This window comes from Ranitomeya variabilis, chromosome 4 (genome assembly GCF_051348905.1).
Source record: "Ranitomeya variabilis isolate aRanVar5 chromosome 4, aRanVar5.hap1, whole genome shotgun sequence".
NCBI lineage: Eukaryota > Metazoa > Chordata > Amphibia > Anura > Dendrobatidae > Ranitomeya > Ranitomeya variabilis.
Window position 1 is genome coordinate 680,665,669 of NC_135235.1, and position 27,097 is coordinate 680,692,765.

Sequence of the window (27,097 nt, forward strand, 5' to 3'; positions counted from 1 at the left end):
GGTTTACCCTCACATGCGGTTCTGACAACATGTCATGCTCTACCACCTGAGTATGCCCTGACAGCACTGAGAACAGGTCACTGTTCTGCTGCAACAGTTCCGGACACTGTTGCCTCTGGGCGGGCATTAGAGTCTCCACAACAGTGATATTGTCCACTGTGGCTTTGGGACTGGCTCCCAGGCAAGGGGCGTCCAGCGATTCTCGGTCTCACTAAGGTTTTAGCAAGTTCACATGATAGACTTGGTGCGGCTTCCATCGACCCGGCTGTATACCTTGTAAATAACTTCACCCAGTTTTTCCACTACCTCGTATGGGCCTTGCCACTTAGCTAGGAACTTGCTCTCCACCGTACGGATAAGCACTAGCATGGGGTTCCCGGGCTGGAACTGCCTCAGCCTCGCTGATTGGTCATAGACCCTTTCCTGTGCCTGGAGAAGATTCTCCTTCATGATAGGCATTACTTTCGCCATTCTCTCCTGCATCTGTGGAACACAGAATAATATTAGGAAGAAGGAAAAAAACACGACGATAATACACAGATAGGAATAATAGAGAGGAAATATTGGAGAACAATATATGTAATATTCAGATGGATCCAGTCATTGTTTTATAACAAAAAATCCACTTATTAAACGAATCAAAATATGGTGGAACAAAGCTCCGCACCGTACACACACTGCTCCGTGCCATACACACACGGCTCGGCTCTGTAAACGTCATACACACATGTCTCTGCTCAGTACATGTCGTATACACGTGGCTCTGCTCCGCACAAACATGGCTCCTGTCTGTACACAAACAACTCTGCTCCGTACATATTGTACACGCACAGCTCAGCACCGTATATGCACAGCTCAGCCCCGTACACACTCAGCTCCACTCCATACACCCTGTACACAGGCGGCTTCGCTCCATATATCCCTTACGCACACGGCTCTGATCCGTACACCTCGTTCATACGGCTCCTCTCCGTATGCCTCTTATACACACGGCTCTGCTCCATACGCCTTGTATACACGGCTCAGCTCCGTACACCTCGTACACACGCGGCTCTGCTCCGTACACCTCGTACACACACGGCTCTGCTACATCCACACTGTAAACCCCTCCTGACCCCACACATAAACTTCCCCTCATCCAGCACCATGACAACCAGCACAGCAGAGTCCTGCATGCACTGAGGCCCCTGATCATGTGACCCCTGACTCCTCCCCTCCTGTGACCTCATCACAGGTCCTGTGCGCACAGAACTGTCATACAGTATATGTGGTATGCAGCTCTGCAAGTGAAGGTATGTGGAGATTTCCCATTACTGGAGCATTAATATTAGAAATATATTGCTTGATCTTCCAGACCTTATCTTGACCTCTACTGTTCCTGCTAATTGCTATTTCTTAATTACATTTTGAACTGAGGAAAGAGCAACTTGAAAACACTTTGCTATCTTCTTATATCCTTCTCCTGCTTTGTGAACCTCCACCGTTTTTATTTTCAGAGTACTAGGCAGCTGCTTAGAACCCATCACTGCTGTTTTTTGGCACAAGGTTAGAGGAGGCTGGGTTTTTATACAGCTGGGAAGTTTGCATCACCTGGCCTTTCCTAACGATGATAGTGAAGAAGCCACAACCCTAACAAGCTAATTAAATTGTGAAACCTGGGTCAAAGTTATCTGAGCGCACAACTCTCCAAGCATGCCCAAACTTTTTCATAGCCCCTTTTCCTTTTTGTACTTTTTAAAATGTAAAAGCTGCCAATATATATACTGTAAATTTGCCTAAAATACAAAGGAAATGAGTCATCTTTAACTTTAGGCCTTTTAGAGATCATTTAACCCCTTAATGACCGTCAATACGTCTTTTAACTGACCTGAGAAATAAGAGAACAGCCTCCCCATACAGGTGACAATCCAGCAGCTTTCGACTGTACACTATAGCTGACAACTTGCTGCATCAACTACGATCAGTGTTGTCACCGTCCATATATGTTTAACCCCTTAGATCCTGCTGCCAATAATGACTATATTGTATAAATGGTTAAAAGAGTGTGAGGGCTCTGTCTTCATCCCCATCGGCACCCTGAGATCATGATTGTGTGGTCCTGATGTTTGCCATGGAAAATCATGAGCAAATAGCGGCCTTAGAGTCTGCCGGCTATAGCGGCATTTTCAGAAGTCAGCGACATTTAGGTAGTAAAAATCAACATTTTCATTCCTATCATGCCACTTTGAATTAATTCCTGAAAAGCACCTGAAGGGTTAATAAACTACCTGACTGCAGTTTTCAGTATGTCAGGAGGTGTTGTTTTTAAAAAGGTATCACTTTTGGGCGTTTCCCCAATATATAGGACCCCCAAAGTCACTTCAAACATGCATAGGTCCCTAAAAAAATTTTTTAGTAAATTTCCATGAAAAAATGAAAACTTACTGCTACATTTTTTTAAACCTCCTAAAATGCCAACAAAATAAAATAACATTTTACAAATGGTGCTAATATAAAACAGACATGTGGGAAATATTATTTATTAATGTTTTGCTATGATATAACTATCTGAATTAAATGGATAATCATTCAAAGTTTGAAAATTGCAAATTTTTTAAAATTTTTGTCAAATTTCTGATATTTTTTATAAATAAACACAAGACATATCAACCTAAATTTACCATTATCATAAAGTATTATTTGTCACAAAAAAAAACAATTGTCAAAATCACTGGAATTTGTAGAAGCGTTCCAGAGCTATTACCACATAAAGTGAGACTGGTCAGTTTTTAAAATTTGGCTCTGTCACTAATGGGTTAATCTTTAACTTGCTTAACTGTTCACAATAACAGCCAAAAATATCTTTTACAATTGGGATAATTTTCACTTAGCACTTAGCAGCACAACCACACTTTTATTATTTTCCATTTTTTGCACAGTAATATTGCATGCAGTAGTCCTTTATTTTCATTTTTCTTAAGTGTTTATCCGCACTTTAACACTTTACAGCTCGCCGCTAATATTCACACACATTAATAGGTTGCTCATGGAGGAAACACTTTCTTCACCACTCCCCCTCTATATGTATAATGCGTCCTTTTTCATGTTTATCTCCATACATATTAGGCCCAGTACCCATTATACATTCCCTTGCCATTCTATTTACTGACAGTACATTATATATCCAGGCTTGGGATAGCGGAGCGCACGCTTCTTTGGACCACGCCTCTTGACCTGCTTGTCTTCGGCTATCAGACCCTGCTGGCACGCAGTGCGGTCATTACCATGACCTCGATACTGGGCACTTTCACCACTCATAACTATCTACCTTCACAGCTGACATAGTTGTTCTTCTATCTTTTCAGTATATGTAGCGGTTCCCAAGTTGGTTGCCACTTGGAATGATTCATCCATTCATGGCGAATACAATTTTTTGTTCTCCATCCTATGCTACCGATTGTTGGCAGCGTGTTGTGTTACACTTTTTATTCAAGTTAATCAGCTGTTCTGTTCTCCTTACCACAGGATTACATGATCTTACTGTAACATAGTAACATAGTTAGCAAGGCCGAAAAAAGACATTTGCCCATCCAGTTCAGCCTATTTTCCGCCAGAATAAATCTCCAGATCATTCAAAAGAACATAACTGTAAGATACAATATTGTTCTGCTCCAGGAAGAATCCAGGCCTCTCTTGAACGCCTTGGCTGAGTTTACCATGACCGCCTCCTCAGGCAAAGAATTCCAGATTCATTTCCCTTACAGTAAAGAATCCCCTTCTATGTTGGTGGAAAAACCTTCTCTCCTCCAGACGCAGAGAATGTCCCATTGTGACCATCACCTTCCTTGGTATAAACAGATCCACTGAGAGATATTTGTATTGTCCCCTTATATACTTATACGTGGTTATTAGATCGCCCTCTCAGTCATATTTTTCTAGACTAAATAATCCTAATTTTGCTAATCTCTCTGGGTATTGTAGTACCCCAATCCCAATTTTGTTGCCCTCCTTGTACTCGCTCTAATTCCATTATATCCTTCCTGAGCACCGGTGCCCAAAACTACACAGTACTCCATGTGCAGTCTAACCAGGAATTTGCACAGAGGCAGTATAATGCTCTCATCATATGTATCCAGACCTCTTTTAATGCACTCCATGATCCTGTTTGCCTTGGCAGCTGCTGCATGGCACTGGCTGCTCCAGGTAACTATCATTAACTAGGATCCCCAAGTCCTTTTTTATGTCAGATTTATTATTATTTATTTTTATAGCACCATTAATTCCATCGTGCTGTACGATAGACGGGGTTACATCAAAATACAAATATCACTTACAGTAACCAAAACTAACAATGACAGACTGATACAGAGGGAAGAGGGCCTGCCTTGCGGGCTTACATTCTACAGGATTATGGGGAAGGAGACAGTAGGTCGGGGGTTGTAGTAGCTCCAATGGTGTTGAGGTGGCCGTGTGGTCATTACTAATGATGGGCGAGGACTAAAATGCTCAGGTGCTCGTTGCTTGGGTCGAGAAAATTGGAATACTCAGGTACTCGACCCGAGCAACGAGCCCAATGTAAGTTTATGGGAAACCTGAGTATTTTTACTGCGATCCCCCGGGGGTCCCTTTAAGGTCTAAAAACATCTGAAAATGATGGAAACACTGCTCAAATGACACAGGAACATCATGGGGATGGCCCCTGGAAGCATTTCTGACTCCTAGGTCACAGCTGTAACAATGTTGTTAGAGTTTCACGCCATTTTTACAGGTGCACCAAAAAACATACAAAAACAAGACCAAAATGGATTTTGCTGGGAAATATGTTAAGGTACATCCTTTATAGGGTAATGACTTGTGTATAAGGCAAAATAATTATCCCCAGACCAAAATGTTCCTCCACCACTTGGGCTATGTTCACAAGCAGCGTTTTTGATGCGTTTTTTTCAACTTTAACATTGCTTTTAACCAATACAAATGCATTCACTGGGAAATGTCATTGTAACATTTAACAACCCTAGGTGGCCATGAGGTGTGTGACACATAAAGAGACACATCTTGTTTCAATTATGAAGGGGTACTCTTAAAGTCACAAAGCCTATTTTTAGAGGGGCATCAGGCAGCATTAATATTCATAAACAGTTGGTCTCCTATGCTGTTATTGCCTATGCAGTGAGTGGCTTGGCTGCCAAGAATTACAACGCACCCCAATACCCCTTTCACGAGAGATACAGGAGGGCTTCCTGAAAAAATGTTGCATTAAATGCAAGGCCTGCCCTGCTATCAAGTCATATGCACCCCAAGAATCTTTTGAACCCAGGTACAGGATGGCCACAGGAAAACCCACCACATTCTTCAGTTGGTCCTGCCATACTGTTTCCTTATGCATTGAATGCAAGGGCCGCCTTGACCCAAATTTGCACGCACCCCAAGAAACATGTAGGAGGGCCTCCTATAATACTGTCCCATTACAAAGGAGCAGGTCTCCAAGACTCGCAATGCTCATACACTAAGTGCATGGGCTGACAAACATTTCCCTATAGGGGGAACATTTTTTAAAAATATTTTATGGGGATCATAGACACCCTTGCCAAAAAATTGACTGACTGTAGCAGCACGGAACATGTTAACCCTGGTGATCTAGTGGCGGTGGATGATGAGACGTGGAGGAAGGCCTCATTAAAAACTTGGGCCAACTTGTCAGAATAAATAAAGTTGAGGTTGTCAGATGTAATAAAATCTCAATTTGTCAGATATCCCAAACTGAGAATATCAAATGCGGGTAAGGTTACTATTTCAGAAGAAACTGCAAATAGTTTGTTGTAGAGCTGAGGGCAGAGGGTGTCAGATATAGCAGAATGGTGTCATGTAAAAAAAAAAAGGTTGTTAAATCTGCAAGAACTGAGGATGTGAAATGTAAGATGTGAGACTTGTAGGCTGCAGAGCTGAAGGTGTAAAATGCAGCAAAGCTGAGGCTGTCACCTGCTATGATCCCATAGTGCAGATCAAATCTTTACTGTTTTTAAGGTGTCCAAATACCAGAGGCATAGCTAGAGTCTGATGGGCCCCAGTGCAAAATTGGGACAGAGCCCATCCCCATCCTGAGTTATATGTATATATGTCCCTCATCCTGGAGTATATGTCCCTCATCCTTGCCCCATCCTAATATATGTCCACCGTTCTGCCAATGTTCTTTAATGTATAGAAAAAATTCAAAAGTCTCACGTCTATGCACCACCCTGAAGATTTATTATAGTGGAGGTTGTAACATTGGTTCAAGGTGTCCATATCCTGGGTAAAAACTTTCCATTTGGCGCCTCAACACTTCACTACAATTATTTTTGGAATATTTTCACACATGGCTTTTTTTTGGTGTTTTTCATGTAATATATGGAAGTCTACATGGAGAAATTGGCATCAAATAATTCCTGTCTTGATGTTCTTACAAAAAGCTTTTATAAAAGTCTCAAACTTCTGTGTGTGAATCAGACTTGAGATCTAACGTGATAGAAGATTACAGTGCGGGGAAGATGGGAAACTGTTATGACCTGGTGGTTACGGAGTGGTACTGAGATGACCTGGTGGGTAAAACCAATCATGGACAAGCTCAGCGGAGGTGGCAGCTCTACAGACAGTAATCACCTATATGACCTAGTGATTACGGAGCAGCACTGAAATGACCTAGTGGGTAAAACAAATAATGTACTAGCTCTGAGGAGGTGGTAACTTTACTGACCGCAATCCCTACTCCTAACACCAACACTAGAAATAGCTGTGGAGCGTTCCTATCTCTGCCTAGACGCCTCTTCACAGCCTAAGAACTAGCTACCCCTGAAGATGGAAACGGAAAACTATCTCGCCTCAGAGAAACCCCCAAAGGAAAGATAGCCCCCCACAAATATTGACGGTGAGTGTAGAGGGAAATGACAAACTCAGAAATGAAACTAGATTTTAGCAAAGGAGGCCACTACTATCTAAATAGACAGAGAAAGAAAAGGCTACTGTGCGGTCAGTATAAAAACTAAATGTCCACGCAGAGTTTACAAAAATAACCTCCACACCGACTCACGGTGTGGAGGGACAAATCTGCAACCCCAGAGCTTCCAACTAGCCGGAATATTTCATGATGACAAGCTGGACAAAAGAGACATAACTTAAACTGAACAAAAGGTCATAGGCAGGGAAACACCCAAAAACTAGCAGAACTTATCTTAAGCTGAAATGGACTGGCCAACAGAGAACTTCCAGGAAAGGACTGAATCCACAGGAAGGAACATTGACAGCTGGCATCCACTACAGCCCAAAGCCCAGTTAAATAACAAGGCCAGGGAACCGATTAGTGAAAGCAGCTGCTAAGTTCCACTTGAAACCACCAGAGGGAGCCCAAGAGCAGAACTCCCAAAAATACCATTTGCAACCACAGGATGGAGCCCAAGAACGGAACTCACAACCGGAAACCTTCATATAGACGGCCGGTGGTGATGGAGTCAGTGACGGACTCTGGACTAATACGTTTCTAGAGCCGTAGTAGGAGATGAAGATGTCATCCTCATCATGAAGTAGTTATTTTTCCTGTCACGTGTAATGAATATCTACTGCAGTATTGCTAATGCCGATTCCAGTGTCGGTAAATGAGACGAGAATTAGTGTTATGGAAGATGAGTCTATGAGGAATATATTCAGCTGCCGACTCCGAGGAAGAAACTGCTTGCTGTCTATGACTTAAAATACATATGTTTTATTAGTAGATGTCAGGGAAAAAAACAGAATGTTGGAAAATAATAAAAATACCATTGGTGCTTGGGTCCTCGCCAGTCTCTGTGTCTTCTGGTCAATCCTAACAAACTTGTAATTCCTACAGCTAATCAGCTGCCGAAGCAGTAATTAACATAGACAGTGATTGGGAGCATGGAGAAGATGTCTTAGTCAGCAATTCAGCTTATGTTCCAGTCCATACAAGACTAGAGAATACAACATATACACGTTCTATCTCCTCATATGTTTCCCTTATCTCCAGTAATTGTATTATTACAAAGGATTTTATGATGTTACATTGGCTCATCTTCTCATTCAGGTCTCTACAACATCGGATCCTCCTAGTGGACATCTTCTATATAAGAGAAATTTCCTGATTTACCCATCAAAGATGGATATGGACAGAGACAAGATTGTGGAGAGGATATTACACCTCACCCTAGAGATCCTTTTCCAGCTTACTGGAGAGGTGAGAGATTCTGGTGACGTCACATTACATCATACTTATTTATGGGAATAACAGATGGACAGAACAGGAGAGGCGAAGACTCTGGAAATATCTGTAGTGAGATTTATTAATGTGTCTCTCCATAACCAGGATTGCACAGTAATGAAGAAGACCTCTAGTGAGCGCTGTCAGGACCCTGTGTCCGGGGGATGGGGAAGACCTCTGAACCCAATCACGGTGCCTCCGCCTCACCCCAATGACCAGAAGATCCTAGAACTCACCTATGAGATGATTGAGCTGCTGACAGGAGAGGTGACACTGCTGGGAATACTGGGACATTATACAGTAATGCTATGAAGGGATCAGGGGGGATGATGGTATCATTGTATGTGTCAGGTTCCTATAAGATATCAGGAAGTCGCTGTCTATTTCTCCATGGACGAGTGGGAGTTTTTAGAAGGACACAAAGATCAGTACAATGACGTCATGATGGAGGTCCCCCAGCTCCTCATATCACCAGGTAATAGACAGGATTAAATACACACAGCCTATAATTATCTCTATGTAAAGAATGAATTCAGTCCCTGTATGTGTTTCCTCCAGATCTATCCAGTAAGAGGACAACACCAGAGAGATGTCCCCGTCCTCTTCTTCCACAGGACTGTAAACAAGAAGATCCCAATATTCCTCAGGATCATCAGGTAGATGGAGAGAAGGTGTCAGGAGATCTCCCCCATGATGTGTAGATGGCTGTGAAGGTCTTGTGCTCGGTTTTGTTTTATCCCTTAGCATTATAGGTTTTATTCTTGTGTAATGAGAACGGTGGAGATGGCAGGAATTGAGCTAATTATAGATGTGACTTCTCCATCTGTCTGTGACTTTTACAATATTTGTTTCAGGGTGAAGATCTGACCCATATTAATACTACAGGGACATATGTGAGGGATGATGAGCAGTGTAAAGAGGAGATTCCTGCATATGGCTGCCTAGGTGAGTAGTAACCACTAAATGCAGAGAAGTCACAGATTGTTCTCATTCACCGGCTGTGGCTGCTTTATCGGTCTTGTAGTTCGGCCGTATCACAACCGTAATTACTTTGGACATTGAAAGCCCTTTTCTATAGACCTTACAACCTGGAGGATCCACCTATCCTCTGGGATTAGTAAACGCTGACCATTAACTGCCCAGATCTGTAAACTATAAAGCCAAATGAGAGCGTACGTAGAATGTGCTGACAAGTTAGAAAATCACTTGAAGAAAAATATTATGATGGGCCTTTTAGAGAAAGTGGAGGGTAATGATGCTATTGGCTTCCTAAATCCCTGATATCTTATTGGATGAATCTACTTTCTCTCCCTTCTGTGCTGCTGAATATGCTCATATGGTCCCTACAAGACCAGGTCCAGTCTTTCTGGCCAAACTTCGCTTTTATGATCAACAATATTAACCCCTTCACCCCAAAGCCTGTTTTCACCTAAGTGACACGGCCAATTTTTACAATTCTGACCACTGTCACTTTATGAGGTCATAACTCTGAAACGCTTCAACGGATCCTGGTGATTCTGAGATTGTTTTCTCGTGACATATTGTACTTTATGATAGTGGTAAAACTTTTTCGATATGACTTGCATTTATTTGTGAAAAAAACAGAAATTTGTCAAAAATTATGAAAATTTAGCAATTTTCAAATTTTTCGTTTTTATGCCCTTAAATTAGAGAGTTATATCACATAATATAGTTAATAAACAACATTTCCCACATGTCTGCTTTACATCAGCACAATTTTGGAAACATAATTTTTTTTCGTTAGGGAGTTATAAGGGTTAAAAGTTGACCAGCGATTTCTCATTTTTGCAACAAAATTTGCAAAACCATTTTTTTTACGGACCACCTCACACTTGAAGTGACTTTGAGGGGTCTACATGACAGAAAATGTCCAAAAGTGACACCGTTCTAAAAACTGCACCCCTCAAGGTACTCTAAACCACATTCAAAAAGTTTATTAACCCTTCAGGTGCTTCACAGGAATTTTTGGAATGTTTAAAAAAAATTGAACATTTAACTTTTTTTTCACAAAATTTTTACTTCAGATCCAATTTGTTTTATTTTACCAAGGGTAACAGGAGAAATTGGCCCAAAAAGTTGTTGTACAATTTGTCCTGAGTACGCCGATACCCCACATGTTGGGGTAAACCATTGATTGGGCACATGGCAGAGCTCGGAAGGGAAGGAGCGCCATTTGACTTTTCAATGCAAAATTGGCTGGAATTGAGATCGGAACCCATGTCGTGTTTGGAGAGCCCCTGACGTGCCTAAACAGTGGAAACCCCCACAAGTGACACCATTTTGGAAAGTAGACCCTCTAAGGAACTAATCTAGATGTGTGGTGAGCACTTTGAACCTCCAAGTGCTTCACATAAGTTTATAATGTAGAGCCGTAAAAAAAATTAATATTAATTTTCACAAAAAATGATCCTTTTGCCCCAAATTTTTTATTTTCCCAAGGGTAGCAGGATAAATTGGACCCCAAAAGTTGTTGTGCAATTTGTCCTGAGTACGCTGATACTTCATATATGGAAATAAACCACTGTTTGGGCGCATGGCGGAGCTCGGAAGGGAAGGAGCGCCATTTGACTTTTCAATGCAAAATTGGCTGGAATTGAGATCGGAACCCATGTCGTGTTTGGAGAGCCCCTGACGTGCCTAAACAGTGGAAACCCCCACAAGTGACACCATTTTGGAAAGAAGACCCCCTAAGGAACTTATTTAGATGTGTGGTGAGCACTTTTAACCCCCAGTTGTTTCACTAAAGTTTAGAATGTAGCGCTGTGAAAATCAAAAAATAATTTTTTCTTTCCACAAAATGATGTTTTAGCCCGCAATTTTTTTTCCCCCAAGGGTAACAGGAGAAATTGGACCACAAAAGTTATTGTCCAATTTGTCCTGAGTACGCTGATACCCCATACATTGGGGGGAACCACTGTTTGGGCGCACGGCAGAACTCGGAAAGGAAGGAGCACCGTTTGAAATGCAGACTTAGATGGATTGGTCTGCAGGTGTCATGTTGCATTTGCAGAGCCCCTGATGTACCTAAACAGTAGAAACCCCCCACAAGTGACCCCATATTGGAAACTAGACCCCCCACGGAACTTATCTAGATGTGTTGTGAGAACTTTGAACCAACAAGTGTTTCACTACAGTTTATCACGCAGAGCCGTGAAAATAAAAAATATTTTTTTTTCCACGAAAATTATATTTTAGCCCCCACATTTTTATTTTTCCAAGGGTAACAGGAGAAATTGGACAACAAACGTTTTTGTCCAATTTGTCCTGAGTACGCTGATACCCCATATATGGGGGGAACCACTGTTTGGGCGCACGGCAGAGCTCGGAAGGTAAGGAGCGCCGTTTGAAATGCAGACTTAGATGGATTGGTCTGCAGGTGTCATGTTGCATTTGCAGAGCCCCTGATGTACCTAAACAGTAGAAACCCCCCACAAGTGACCCCATATTGGAAACTAGACCCCCCACGGAACTTATCTAGATGTGTTGTGAGAACTTTGAACCAACAAGTGTTTCACTACAGTTTATCACGCAGAGCCATGAAAATAAAAAATATTTTTTTTTCCACGAAAATTATATTTTAGCCCCCACATTTTTATTTTCCCAAGGGTAACAGGAGAAATTGGACAACAAAAGTTGTTGTCCAATTTGTCCTGAGTACGCTGATACCCCATATATGGGGGGGGACCACTGTTTGGGCGCACGGCAGAGCTCGGAAGGGAAGGAGCGCCGTTTGAAATGCAGACTTAGATGGATTGGTCTGCAGGTGTCATGTTGCATTTGCAGAGCCCCTGATGTACCTAAACAGTAGAAACCCCCCACAAGTGACCCCATATTGGAAACTAGACCCCCCACGGAACTTATCTAGATGTGTTGTGAGAACTTTGAACCAACAAGTGTTTCACTACAGTTTATCACGCAGAGCCGCGAAAATAAAAAATATATTTTTTTCCACGAAAATTATATTTTAGCCCCCATGTTTTTATTTTCCCAAGGGTAAGGCTGGTTTCACACTTGCGTTTTTATCTGCATGCGTTTTTAAAAAAAACGCATGTGTGAAAAAACGCATGTAATCGCGGTAAAACGCATGCGTTTTTTTAGACGCATGCGTTTTTATAGAAAAACACAAGAAAACAAGAAAAAAACAAAAAACCCTAACCCTAACCCTACCCCTACCCCTAACCTGAAATACGTGGCACTGAAATACGTGGCACTGAAATACGTTTATATACGTATATACGTATATACGTATATAAGTGCCACGATATTTCAGTGGCCACGTATATAAGTGCCACGTATATAAGTGCCACGTATATAAGTGCCACGTATATAAGTGCCACGTATTTCATGTACATGCCAAGATATTTAAGTGCCACGTATATAAGTGCCACGTATATAAGTGCCACGTATATAAGTGCCACGTATTTAAGTGCCACGTATTTAAGTGCCACGTATTTAAGTGCCACGTATTGAAGTGCCACGTATTTAAGTGCCACGTATTTAAGTGCCACGTATTTCACGTAAATGCCACGATATTTCAGTGCCACGTATTTCACTGAAATATCGTGGCACTTAAATACGTGGCACTGAAATATCGTGGCACTGAAATACGTGGCACTGAAATACGTGGCACTGAAATACGTGGCACTGAAATACGTGGCACTGAAATACGTGGCACTATGACTGTCAGAAAATGTTCATTAAACGGTTAGGGATGAGTTTAGGGTTAGGGTTTGGATCCCTTTATCACCTTGATGGTGGTGGGTGACTTTTCAGTGTGTGTTCTGTTTTTTTTCTATAAAAACGCATGCGTTTTTAACGCAAACAAACGCGTTGAGATCGGACGCCATGTCGCGTCTGGAGAGCCCCTCATGTGCCTAAACAGTGAAAACTCCCCAATTCTAACTGAAACCCTAACCCCAACCCTAACCCTAGTCCTAACCCCAGCGCTACTTTCACACTAGCGTTTTTTTGCATACGTCGCAATGCGTCGTTTTGGCGAAAAAACGCATCCTGCAAAGTCATCTGCAGGATGCATTTTTTCCCCATAGACTAACATTAGCGACGTATTGACACACGTCGCAAGCGTCGTGCGACGGTTGCGTCGTGTTGTGGCGGACCGCCGGCAGCAAAAAACGTTACATGTAACTTTTTTTGTGCTGACGGTCCACCATTTCCGACCGCGCATGCGCGGCTGGAACTCCGCCCCCACCTCCCCGCACCTCACAATGGGGCAGCGGATGCGTGGAAAAACAGCATCCGCTGCCCCCGTTGTGCGGCGCTTGCACAGTATGCGTCGGTATGTCGGGCCGACGCAGCGCGACGGCCCCGTACCGACGCTAGTGTGAAAGTAGCCTAACGGGAAAATGGAAATAAATATATTTTTTAAAATTTTATTATTTTTCCCTAACTAAGGGGGTGATGAAGGGGGATTTGATTTACTTTTATAGCGTTTTTTGGGCGGATTTTTATGATTGGCAGCCGTCACACACTAAAAGACGCTTTTTATTGCAAAAAATAGTTTTTGCGTTACCACATTTTGAGAGCTATAATTTTTCCATATTTTGGTCCACAGAGTCATGTTAGGTCTTGTTTTTTGCGGGACGAGTTGACGTTTTTATTGGTACCATTTTCGGGTACATGACATTTTTTGATCGCTTTTTATTCCGATTTTTGGGAGGTGGAATGAACAAAAACCAGCAATTCCTGAAATTCTTTTAGGGGGTGCGTTTATACCGTTCCGAGTTTGGTAAAAAGGATAAAGCAGTTTTATTCTTCGGGTCAGTACGATTACAGCGATACCTCATTTATGTAATTTTTTTATGTTTTGGCGCTTTTACACAATAAAAACTATTTTATATAAAAAAATAATTGTTTTTGCATCGCTTTATTCTGAGAGCTATAACTTTTTTATTTTTCTGCTGATCATGCTGTATGGCGGCTTTTTTTTTGCGGGACAAGATGGCGTTTTCAGCGGTACCATGGTTATTTATATCCGTCTTTTTGATCGCGTGTTATTCCACTTTTTGTTTGGCGGTATGAGAATAAAGCGTTGTTTTTTGCCTCGTTTTTTTTTTTTTTTTTTACGGTGTTCACTGAAGGGGTTAACTAGAGATATAGTTTTATAGGTGGGGTCGTTACGGACGCGGCGATACTAAATATGTGTACTTTTATTGTGTGGTGTTTTTTTTATTTAGATAAAGAAATGTATTTATGGGAATATATATATATATATATTTTTTCTTTATTAAGGAATTTTTTTTTTTTTTTTTTTTTTTACACATGTGGAAAATTTTTTTTTTTACTTTTTTACTTTGTCCCGGGGGGGGACATCACAGATCGTTGATCAGACAGTGTGCACAGCACTCTGTCTGATCACCGATGTGACAGGCACGTTCCACAGGCTTGCCGGCGCCTGCTATGAGGATTCTCAGCAGACGCCGGCAAGCAGGGTCATCTTATGACCCGGAAGGAGTCCCGCGGCCATCTTGGATCCGGGGACTCCTTCCAGGTCACCGGAGCAGCGCGATGAGATCGCGCTGCTCCGGTGGGAGAGCGCAGGGAGCCCCCGTCCCTGCGCGATCCCCCTCTATGCCGCTGTCACTATTGACAGCGGCATCAGAGGGGTTAAATGCCCGCGATCGGCGACAGCGCCGATCGTGGGCATTGCTGCGGGGTGTCAGCTGTCATATACAGCTGACACCCGCACCCGATCACCGCGGCGCTCAGCGCGAGACCGCGGTGATCGGGGCGCCGTACTAGTACTGCGGCTGTCAGTAATGCAGTGCCGGCAGCGCAGTACTAGTACGGCGCATGTCGGGAAGGGGTTAAATGTGCAGTGAGAACCAATTGTGAATTTCTGTACAATAAGAGTTTCCCTTTATCCTGACTTTTCATTTCCTTTTTAAACTAACTTCAAATAGGATCACGATAAAGTGCTTAAAACCATTACTCCTGTGCCATGATATACACTCACCGGCCACTTTATTAGGTACACCATGCTAGTAACGGGTTGGACCCCTTTTGCCTTCAGAACTGCCTCAATTCTTCGTGGCATAGATTCAACAAGGTGCTGGAAGCATTCCTCAGAGATTTTGGACCATATTGACATGATGGCATCACACAGTTGCCGCAGATTTGTCGGCTGCACATCCCAAAGATGCTCCATACAAGGCAGGATGGATCCATGCTTTCATGTTGTTTACGCCAAATTCTGACCCTACCATCCGAATGTCGCAGCAGAAATCGAGACTCATCAGACCAAGCAACGTTTTTCCAATCTTCTACTGTCCAATTTCGATGAGCTTGTACAAATTGTAGCCTCAGTTTCCTGTTCTTAGCTGAAAGGAGTGGTACCCGGTGTGGTCTTCTGCTGCTGTAGCCCATCTGCCTCAAAGTTCGACGCACTGTGCATTCAGAGATGCTCTTAGGCCTACCTTGGTTGTAACGGGTGGCGATTTGAGTCACTGTTGCCTTTCTATCAGCTCGAACCAGTCTGCCCATTCTCCTCTGACCTCTGGCATCAACAAGGCATTTCCGCCCACAGAACTGCCGCTCACTGGATTTTTTTTCTTTTTCGGACCATTCTCTGTAAACCCTAGAGATGGTTGTGCGTGAAAATCCCAGTAGATCAGCAGTTTCTGAAATACTCAGACCAGCCCTTCTGGCACCAACAACCATGCCACGTTCAAAGGCACTCAAATCACCTTTCTTCCCCATACTGATGCTCGGTTTGAACTGCAGGAGATTGTCTTGACCATGTCTACATGCCTAAATGCACTGAGTTGCCGCCATGTGATTGGCTGATTAGAAATTAAGTGTTAACAAGAAGTTGGACAGGTGTACCTAATAAAGTGGCCAGTGAGTGTATCTCTAAACTGTAATATACAGTGGGTATGGAAAGTATTCAGACCCCTTTAAATTTTTTACTCCTTGTTTCATTGCAGCCATTTGGTAAATTCAAAAAGGTTCATTTTTTTCTCATTGATGTACACTCTGCACTATTGATGAGTGAGTATACTCATTACTCGGGTTTCCCCGAGCATGCTTGGCTGGTCTCCGAGTGTTTGTATGTGCTCGGAGATTTAGTTTTCGTTGCTGCAACTGCATGATTTGCGACTACTAGACAGGCTGAACACATGTGGGAATTCCCTAACAAACAGGCAACCCCCATATGTATTCAAGCTGTCTAGCAGTCGCAAATCATACAGCTTCAGTCAGGAAAACTAAATCTCCGAGCACATCCAAATACTTGGAGACCACCCGAGCATGCTCGGGGAAACCCGAGTAACGAGTATACTCGTTCATCACAACTCTGCACCCAATCTTGACTGAAAAAAACAGAAATGTAGAAATTTTTGCATATTTATTAAAAAAGAAAAACTGAAATATCACATGGTCATAAGTATTCAGACCCTTTGCTCAGACACTCATATTTAAGTCACATGCTGTCCATTTCTTTGTGATCTTCCTTGAGATGGTTCTACTCCTTCATTGGATTTCAGCTGTGTTTAATTAAACTGATAGGACTTGATTTGGAAAGGCGTGTGACACCTGTCTATATAAGGCTATGTTCACACGATGCGGTTTTCGCTGCGGATCCGCAGCGGATTTGCAGCTGCGGATCCGCAGACGTTTTCCATGCAGGGTACAGTACAATGTTACCCTATGGAAAACGAAATCCGCTGTGCCCACTATCCTTTTTTCGGCTTGAAAATCAGCGCGGATTTTCAGCGGAAAAAAAGAAGTAGCATGTCAATTCTTTCTGCGGATTCCGCAGCGGGTTTCCACCTGCACCAATAGGAAAATGCAGCTGGAAACCCGCAGTAGAAAAAGGACTGAAAACCGCAGTGAAAACCACCGCAGGTTTTGCACTGCGGTTTTCACAAATCAGGACCTGAAAAATCCGCAGCGAAAAAAGGATCGTGTGAACAAGCCCTCAGACCTCACAGCTCACAGTGCATGTCAGACCAAATGAGAATCATGAAGTCAAAGGAACTGGCCAAGGAGCTCAGAGACAGAATTGTGGCAAAGCACAGATTTGGCCAAGGTTGCAAAAGAATTTCTGCAGTACTCAAGGTTCCTAAGAGCACAGTGGCCTCCATAATCCTCAAATGGAAGACGTTTGGGACCAGCAGAAGTCTTTCTAGACCTGGCTGTCCAGCCAAACTGAGCAATCGTGGAAGAAGAGCCTTGGTGAAAGTGGTAAAGAAGAACCCCAAGATCACTGTGGCTGAGCTCTAGAGATGAACTAGGGAGATGGGAGAAAGTTCCGCAAAGTCAACTATCACTGCAGCCCTCCACCAGTTGGGCCTTTATGGCAGAGTGACCCGATGGAAGCCTCTCCTCAGTGCAAGAAATATGAAAGCCCGCATAGAGTTTGATAAAAAACACATGAAGGACTCCCAGACTATGAGAAATAAGATTCTCTGGTCTGATCAGACGAAGATAGACCTTTTTGGTGATAATTCTATGCTGTATGTGTGGAGGAAACATGAATTCTGCCAAGTACAGAGATATCCTGGATGAAAACCTCTTCCAGACTGCTCTGGACCTCAGACTTGGCTGAAAGTTCACCTTTCATGAAGACAATGACCCTAAGCACACAGCTAAAATAACAAAGGAGTGGCTTCAGAACAACTCTGTGACCATTATTGACTGGTCCAGCCAGAGCCCTGACCTAAACCCAATTGAGCATCTCTGGAGAGACCTGAAAATGGCTGTCCACCAATGCTCATCATCCAACCTGATGGAATTGGAGAGGATCTGCAAGGAATAATGGCAGAGAATCCCAAAATCCAGGTGTGAAAAACTTGTTACATCATTCCCATGTAATATTTGACCATGTAATATTTCAGTTTGTCTTTGTTAATAAATTTGCAAAAATGTCTACATTTCTGTGTTTTTTTCAGTCAAGATGGGGTGCAGAGTACATTAATGAGAAATTAGCTTTTTTAATTTACCAAATGGCTGCAATGAAACAGTGAAAAATTTAAAGAGAACTGAATACTTTCCTTATCCACAGTACATTTATTCATTCCTGCAGGAGATGTGTTGGCATTAGTGATGAGCACTTGTGCTCATTACTTGAGTTTTCTGAGCATGCTCGGCTGTTCTCCGAGTATCTTGGGTGTGCGTGGAGATTATGTTTGAGTGCATGATTTGCGGCTGCTAGACAGCCTGAATACATGTGGGGATTGTCTGTTTGTTAGGGAATCCTCACATGTATTCAGGCTGTCTAGCAGCCACAAATCATGCAGCTGTGGCGACTCAAACATAATCTCAGAGCATGACCAAGATACTCGGAGAACACCCGAGCAGGCTCGGAAAACACGAGTAATGAGCATGCTCGGAAAACTCGAGTAATGAGCACACTCGCTCATCTTTAGTTGGCATGGCTCGGGCCATGGTATCATGGATTCACTACACATCCTAAATTATATTATGTTTTCAATCCTAAGAAATTCAGATTACTGCACAATCTCTCCTGAAATGGGGAGCACTAATAATTTCTCCACTCTTCTGGTCAGGACTCATAGTAGCTCCAATTGTCCACCATAAATGAGTGCAACTCCTGTTTAGTGTTGGAGCTCTCCCCTCAAACATATGTTGTTGTTAACCCCTTCATGACCTTGGGATTTTTCATTTTTCCGTGTTCGTTTTTCACTCCCCTCCTTCCCAGAGCCATAACTTTTTTAATTTTCCGTCAATTTGGCCATGTGAGGGCTTATTTTTTGCAGGACGAGTTGTACTTTTGAACGACATCATTGGTTTTAGCACGGCGTGTACTAGAAAACGGGAAAAAAATTCCAAGTGCAGTGAAATTGCAAACAAAGTGCAATCCCACATTTGTTTTTTGTTTGGCTTTTTTGCGAGGTTCACTAAATGCTAAAACTGACCTGCCATTATGATTCTCCAGGTCACTACGAGTTCATAGACACCTAACATGACTAGGTTATTTTTTACCTAAGTGGTGAAAAAAAATTCCAAACTTTGCTAAAAAAAATAATAAAATTGCGCCATTTTCCGCTACTCATAGCGTCTCCATTTTTCATGATCTGGTCAGTTGAGGGCTTATTTTTTGCGTGCCGAGCTGGCGTTTTTAATGATAGCATTTTGGTGCAGATATGTTCTTTTGATCGCCCGTTATTGCATTTTAATGCAATGTCGCGGCGACCAAAAAAACGTAATTTTGGCGTTTCAAATTTTTTTCTCGCTACGCTGTTTAGCGATCAGGTTAATGCTTTTTCTTTATTGATAGATCGGGCGATTCTGAACGCGGCGATACCAAATATGTGTAGGTTTGATTTTTTTTTATTGATTTATTTTGATTGGGGCGAAAGGGGGGTGATTTAAACTTTTGTATTTTTTAAATTTTTTTCACATTTTTTTTAATTTTTTTTTTACTTTTGCCATGCTTCAATAGCCTCCATGGGAGGCTAGAAGCAGGCACAACGCGATCGGCTCTGCTACATAGCAGCGATCTGATGTTCGCTGCTATGCAGCAGAAAATCAGGTGTGCTGTGAGCGCCGACCACATGGTGGCGCTCACAGCTGCCGGGGATCTGTAACCATAGAGGTCTCACGCACCTCTATGGTTACAATACTGAAGCATCGCTGACCTCCGATCACGTGACGGGGGTCGGCGATGCGCTCATTTCCGGCCGCCCGGCCGCATGCGGTAGTTAAATGCCGCTGTCTGCGTTTGACAGCGGCATTTAACTAGTTAATAGGCACGGGCAGATCGCGATTCTGCTCGCGCCTATTGCGGGCACATGTCAGCTGTTCAAAACAGCTGACATTTCCTGGCTTTGATGCAGGCTCACCGTCGGAGCTCTGCATCAAAGAGGGGCTTCTGACCTCGGACGTACTATCCCGTCCGAGGTCAGAAAGGGGTTAAAGGTGCAACATAGAATTTAAAAAAAAATGTTTTTACAGGTTCATTCTGTATGATAAATGTCAAAGGAAAAAAAAAAAAAAAAAAAAGAGGAAATGCGGCACTCACCCAGATGAATTGCGAATCAAAGTCCTTTATTCATCATAACATGACAACAGACATAGCAAGGAGAGGTGGCTAGGAGAGATCAGCGGTGCGGGGAGAAAGAACAGGACTACGATCGTGATCTCTCTCTATGATCTCTCCCAGCCACCTCTCCTTGCTATGTCCGTTGTCATGTTATGATGAATAAAGGACTTTGATTCGCAATTCATCTGGGTGAGTGCCGCATTTCCTCTTCTTTTTTTTTTCCTTTGACATTTATTCACTGCTTTTTATGCTGAGCACCACCCGAACATTGCAGACTATATACGTGCTATAGGAGTCTTACAGTGGAATCCTCGGGCTGCAGTTACACCACCTGCTGCGTTAACACCTAGTGCCGTTCATATTCTGTGCTTTTCATTCTGTATGATAGTTTGATTGTGGTGGGATTGGCCTGCCTCACTTATGTGAGTCTACAACTCGCTGGTTTCTTTAAAAGAGGTCTCTATTTCTTCTGCCAAATGCCCGAGATCTAAATTTAAGGGCTGTCCCACACGTCCAGATAATTCCGGTACCGGAATAAATCGGTACCGGAGTTATCCGTGTCCGTGTGCCTGGGAACTCACGTAGGCCATATGTGCGGCACACGTGTGCCGCCCGTATGGCGAGTGGGTACCACACGGAGCATGTGGTACCCACTCTGCATCGTGCTGAAGCCTCGATTCATATGTTCCCTGCAGCAGCGTTTGCTGCAGAGAAAATATGAATAATAGTGTTTAAAATAAAGATCTATGTGTCCGCCGCCCCCCCACCCCCTGTGCGCCCCCCCGCTGGTCAGAAAATACTTACCCGGGTCCCCCGTCGGCTGTCGCTCCTTCCTGGTCTGGCCGCGGCTTCTCTACTGTATGCGGTCGATTACACTCATGAATATGTGGCTCCACCTCCAATAGGGGCGGAGCCGACTATTCATGATTGTAAATGAGCGGCCCCACGTGACCGCATACAGTAAGCCGCGGCCAGACCAGGAAGGAGCGACAGCCGACGGGGGACCTGGGTAAGTATTTTCTGACCAGCGGGGGGGCGCACAGGGGGTGGGGGGCGGCGGACACATAGATCTTTATTTTAAACACTGTTATTCATATTTTCTCTGCAGCAAACACTGCTGCAGGGAACATATGAATCGCGGCTTCAGCACCATGTGGGGGGGGACAGCGCTTACTGTAGCGCTGTCTCCTGCATGCACACGGACCCCAGACGGAGAATGTCCGTGTGAGGTCCGTGTTTTACACGGACCCATTGACTCTATTGGGTCCGTGTAATACGTGCGCTCCCACGAACACTGACATGTCTCCGTGTTTGGCACACGGAGACACGGTCCGCAAAAAATCAATGACATCTGAACAGATGCATTGATTTTTATGGGTCTACGTGTGTCAGTGGCTCCGGTACGTGAGGAAACTGTCACCTCACGTACCGGAGCCACTGACGTGTGAAACTGGCCTAAGACACCTCAGCTAAGCACTATTATAAAAGTTATCTTTAACACTAGAACTACTGAACTCGTGACCCCGACTAGAACTACTGAATGTAGTCATTTTGACTACTGACTTGTTTTTATTTATTTATAGAGTTTCATTTGTGGTTATTTATTAATATTTTTAATGTATTATTATTGTGAGATCCAACAGTAATGCTTTGGAATGTTTTTTTTCTGATTTTTCATCTGCTATATACTTGTATGAGTTTTTTGAGCTCTTATGTCTGCATGTGTTCGCTTTGTCTCTTCAGCTGAACTGAAAGTAAACTCACTATCCAGACTACTGTCTACTGCTTAGGACCAGAGAAAAACAACACCCTTCTTACAGTATTTCAAACAAACTCTTTTCAGTTCAGCATTACACAGTATGCATGACACAGGGATTGGATTATAACCAAATTGGATTATGTTTCCCATGCTTTACACTGCACCTCTTCTCTCTGAGGTCAGTGCTATGGTAGGTGATCTTGGATAAGGCTACTTTCACACATCCGCTGCCCCCGTTGTGATTTGATTTCACAGGATGCGTCGGCCTGACGCACTGCATCGGGTCCGTACCGACGCTAGTGTGAAAGTAGCCTAACACAAGGAAAAGTTGCCATCTGAATTGAACTACATCTATATGAACGCCAGGGTAAATAAGATACAGTGAATAAATTATGCACAAAACTTTACAGCAACATTTAGTGGCAAAAGGACAGCAAAATATAGTAGGTAGTCAAAATGACTACCTTTAGTAGTTAAGGTAAATTGTGAAAAAAAAGCGCAATTTTTTCACCAAAATTATTTATTGTCACAAAATCTTTTTTAACATCCTATTTTAGGAAAAGTCACTGAGTCTCAAGCCGGAATTCCGAAAAATGTAGTCACAGAAGAGAAATAAAAAATGAAAATAGTCAAAATGACTACACCAGTAGTTCTAGTTTAAATGTCCAATATTTCCTCTTCAAATTCCTCTGACAGAAAATATTGGCCCTTACAATAGTTTAGATTGCCAAGAGCCATCTAGCCCCATACCCTAATTACCCCAGAGAGGTTTCACCACTAGTTACTCATTTTTAATTTAAGAAGACTGTTGCATTTTATCATTTCAGTGAATGTTTTGTTGTCTGTACTCAGTTTTTGACTACAGTAGTTAGTGTCCAAAATGCTCTGATTTAACAGCTTCCGGCAGCCAGTTTTGTGTTGCTTATTAGTGCCCATTTTTCAAATTTGACATGTGTCACTTTATGTGGTGATAACTTTGGAATTCTTCACAAAGAATAATAGGAAACAAGTGCACCTTACAAATTATTTTCAAAATTCTCTGGAATCTTCTGGTTCCCATGTCTCCTCCACTATCAGCGCTGCCTTCAGAATGAATAAGGTGGCTCCTGGTGACAGAAGCAGACATCGCAGGTGCAGATTCCAGAGGAGATGGGACACGCTATGTGCAAGAAGACCTAATGTGACAAAAGTGCAGAAAACTAGAGCATTAGATATTCCCATAAAGTGACAACATTTTGGAAATTATAACCCCAAATGAAATAATCTTTAGAAGTAGGGAATATTTTGACTCCACAGCCACTTTTCAGATGTTAGCATGCAGTGGATGTTGGAGAGTGAAAATTGCACTTTTACTATTTTATTACCCAACACATAGTGCCAAGATTGTGCTCCAGGAGATGCACACATCGTAAATGAAGTGGGTTCTTCTCACTATAGTAATGCCAAACACATGGATGTTAAATATTGTTTGGGCTCACTGCAAGGCTCAGAAGCGAAGGGTAGATTTGACTTTGGAAGAGCAGATATTGCTGGATTGGTCTATGGAAGCCATGTTGCTTTTCAAGAGCCTTTAAGCCAATAATATTGTGGAAACCTCTGTTTTTCCACTGACAGATAATGGACCTGTGTGGGGACTTGTTTTCCTTGTGAGATAAATAGAAGTTTTTATTGGTATTATTTGTCCATACATAACATTGTTTGGTGGCTTTTTATTCCATAGTTGGGAGGCAGAATGAAAAAGCAGTTCATCCTATGAGGTTGAACTGTTAGACTGAGAACTGTCATTGTCTTGATGAATAGTTCAATATTTTTGCATAACTTGATATTTTTACTGACAGTTTAAGTAGAAATGATCAAAAATATAAAATTTTATGATATTTTATTGAAAAATAACAATTGGTTTCATTTTTAGCAGATGACTGTACCTGGAGATCACAGGGACAGCTGACATCTTCAATTTTTAAATCAGATGATCTAGATGATCTAAAGATCCCACAGGATACAATTGAAGTGAATACCAATACTCCAGATAAACCATCATCCTTTCACAGCAACGATCTGTCATCTGGTCCTTTGAAACAAGTCCTGTCTTCTGATTCATTACCAACTACTAAGGAAAATCAAAGTCACAAAATAAGCATTCAAAAACGAACTGCTCCTAAAGCAAAGAAACCATTTTCAGTTTCAGAATGTGGAAATAGTTTTCCCCTCGAAAAGTCATTTCTTAAACATCAAAAAATTCACACAGCGAAGAATAGCTTTTCTTGTTTCAAATGTGGGAAATATTTTAACCAGAAAGCGCCTCTTGATAGCCACCAGAACACCCACACAAAGGACAAGTCTTTTTCATGTTCAGAATGTGGGAAATGTTTTAACCAGAAAGTGCATCTTGATAACCACCAGAGAACCCACACAGGGGAGAAGCCTTTTTCGTGTTCAGAATGTGCGAAGTATTTTAAGCGGAAATCATATGTTGTTATACACCAGAGAACCCACACAGAGGAGAAGCCTTTTTCGTGTTCAGAATGTGGTAAATGTTTTAATCAGAAAGTGCATCTTGATAACCACCAGAGAACCCACACAGGAGAGAAGCCTTTTTCATGTTCAGAATGTGGGAAATGTTTTAAATGGAAATCAGATGTTGTCATACACCAAAGAATACACACAGGGGAGAAGCCTTTTTCATGTTCAAAATGTGGGAAATGTTTTAACCAGAAAGTGCATCTTGATAACCACCAGAGAACTCACACAGGAGAGAAGCCTTTTTCATGTTCAGAATGTGGGAAATGTTTTAAACGGAAATCAGATGTTGTTATACACCTGAGAACCCACACAGGGGAGAAACCTTTTTCCTGTTCAGAATGCGAGAAACATTTCAACCTGAAATCAGATCTTGTTAGACACCACAGAATCCACACAGGGGAGAAGCCTTTTCCATGTTCAGAATGTGAGAAATGTTTTAGCTGGAAACGGCTTCTTGATAACCATCAGAGAACCCACACAGCAGAGAAGCCTTTTTCATGTTCAGAATGTGGGAAATGTTTTAAACGGAAATCAGATGTTGTTATACACCAAAGAACCCACACACGGAAGAAGTCTTTTTTCTGCTCAGAATGTGGGAAATGTTTTGTTGAGAAAACAAATCTTAGAAAACATCAGAGAAGTCACACAGGGGAGAAGCCTTTTTAATGTTCAGCATGTGAGAAATGTTTTGTTAGTAAATCATCTCTTCTTAGTCACCAAAGAATTCTCACAGGGGAGAAGGCTTTTTCATATTCTTAATTCGGGAAAAATTTTACACGGAAATCAACTTAATAGTCTTCTAAAAGTTCACAGAGGGGGGAAGCCTTTTTCATGTTCATAATATTGGAACTGTTTTAACCGAAAATTGTATTTTCGTAAAAGGGATTATCCACTATGAGGATAGCCATTTGTTATTCCTCATGTTTGGCCTTGTTAAAATAAAAACACTCATACAGAGATTAGAGGATGATGTCGTACAAGTTTTGGGCTACCATAATGCTCATAAGCAAAGACTGGATCTTCACAGCCAGCAAATAAACAGTCTGTTTAACCTCTTAACATCCAATGACGGGCAGAGTCCGTCATTGGACGCCTCCCCCTGTTTGGTGCTGGCTCCGACGATGAGCCCGCACCTTTTCTGGCACATGACAGCTGATTTGATCAGCTGACATGTGCCCCTAACATCCGTGGGTGGAATCGCTATCTACCCATGGCTGTTAACATGTTAAATGCCGTTGTAAAACTCTGACAGCAGCATTTAACATGAACTCCCAGGAACTGCGCAATTTCCTCCTCCTATCGGCACCCATGTCACATGACCACTGGTCGCTGATGGGTTGACATGACAACCCAGAGTGAGCATGAGACCCCTGTGATTGTCATAGCCAGACAGCTTTGAGTGCCACCCAGCGGTCATAGCAAGTGAGCATATCTGATACATAGAGCAGGGTTGCAGTCCTGCTCTATGTAGCACAAGCGATTGGATAATCGCAACTTCTAGTCTCCCATGGGGACTATTGAAGCAAGTAAAGAAGTTAAAAAAAAGTTTTTTAAAATTTTCAAAAAATAAAAAAATATAAAAGTTCAAATCACCCCCCTTTCGCCCCATTCAAAATAAAAAAATAAACAAAAATCAAATGTACAAATGTTTGAATCGCCGCTGTCAGAATTTGCCCATCTATCAATATATAAAAAGAATTAATCCAATTGTTAAACGGCTTTGTGAGAAAAAAATCAAAACACCAGAATTACTTTTTTTTGGTCGCTGTAACCTAGCAATAAAATGCAATAATGAGTGATTAAAAGGTCGACTGCACACCAAAATGATATAAATAAAAACTTCAGATCGGCGCACAAAAAATAAGCCCTAACCCGGCCCCAGATCCCAAAAAATAGAGATGCTACGGGTCTTGGAAATGGCAACACTTTTTTTTTTTTCTACAAACTTTTGAATTTTTTTTACCACTTAAAGTAAAAAGAGCCTAGACATATTTGGTGTCAGTGAACTCGTTACGGTCTGAAGAATCATACTGGCTGGTCAGTTTTAGCATTTAGTGAACATGGTAAAAAAAATCCAAAAATAAATTGTGGAATTGCACTTTTTTTGCAATTATTATTATTATTATTATAGCGCCATTTATTCCATGGCGCTTTACATGTGAGGAGGGGTATACATAATAAAAACAGGTACAATAATCTTGAACAATACAAGTCACAACTGGTACAGGAGAGAGGACCCTGCCCACGAGGGCTCACAATCTACAAGGGATGGGTGAGGATACAGTAGGTCAGGATAGAGCTGGTTGTGCAGTGGTTTGGTCGATCGGTGGTTACTGCAGGTTGTAGGCTTGCCGGAAGAGGTAGGTCTTCAAGTTCTTTTTGAAGGTTTCGATGGTAGGTGAGAGTGTGATATGTTGTGGTAGAGAGTTCCAGAGTAGGGGTGATGCGCGAGAGAAATCTTGTATGCGATTGTGGGAAGAGGAGATAAGAGGGGAGTAGAGAAGGAGATCTTGTGAGGATCGGAGGTTGCGTGCAGGAAAGTACCGGG

General features: G+C 42.3%; 2 protein-coding genes across 2 annotated transcripts in view; one reads left to right on the top strand and one right to left on the bottom strand.

Moving 5' to 3' along the window:
- Positions 1-27,097, bottom strand: part of LOC143766330 (uncharacterized) — a 1,024,462-nt gene that overhangs the window by 764,186 nt on the left and 233,179 nt on the right. The window lies entirely within an intron of this gene.
- Positions 1,246-26,220, top strand: LOC143766352 (uncharacterized). Its single transcript, XM_077253974.1, has 7 exons — positions 1,246-1,292; positions 8,051-8,200; positions 8,330-8,491; positions 8,576-8,699; positions 8,783-8,880; positions 9,079-9,169; positions 23,939-26,220. The coding sequence occupies exons 1-7, from the start codon at positions 1,266-1,268 to the stop codon at positions 25,213-25,215; spliced, it is 1,929 nt and encodes a 642-aa protein (XP_077110089.1). The 5' UTR covers positions 1,246-1,265; the 3' UTR covers positions 25,216-26,220.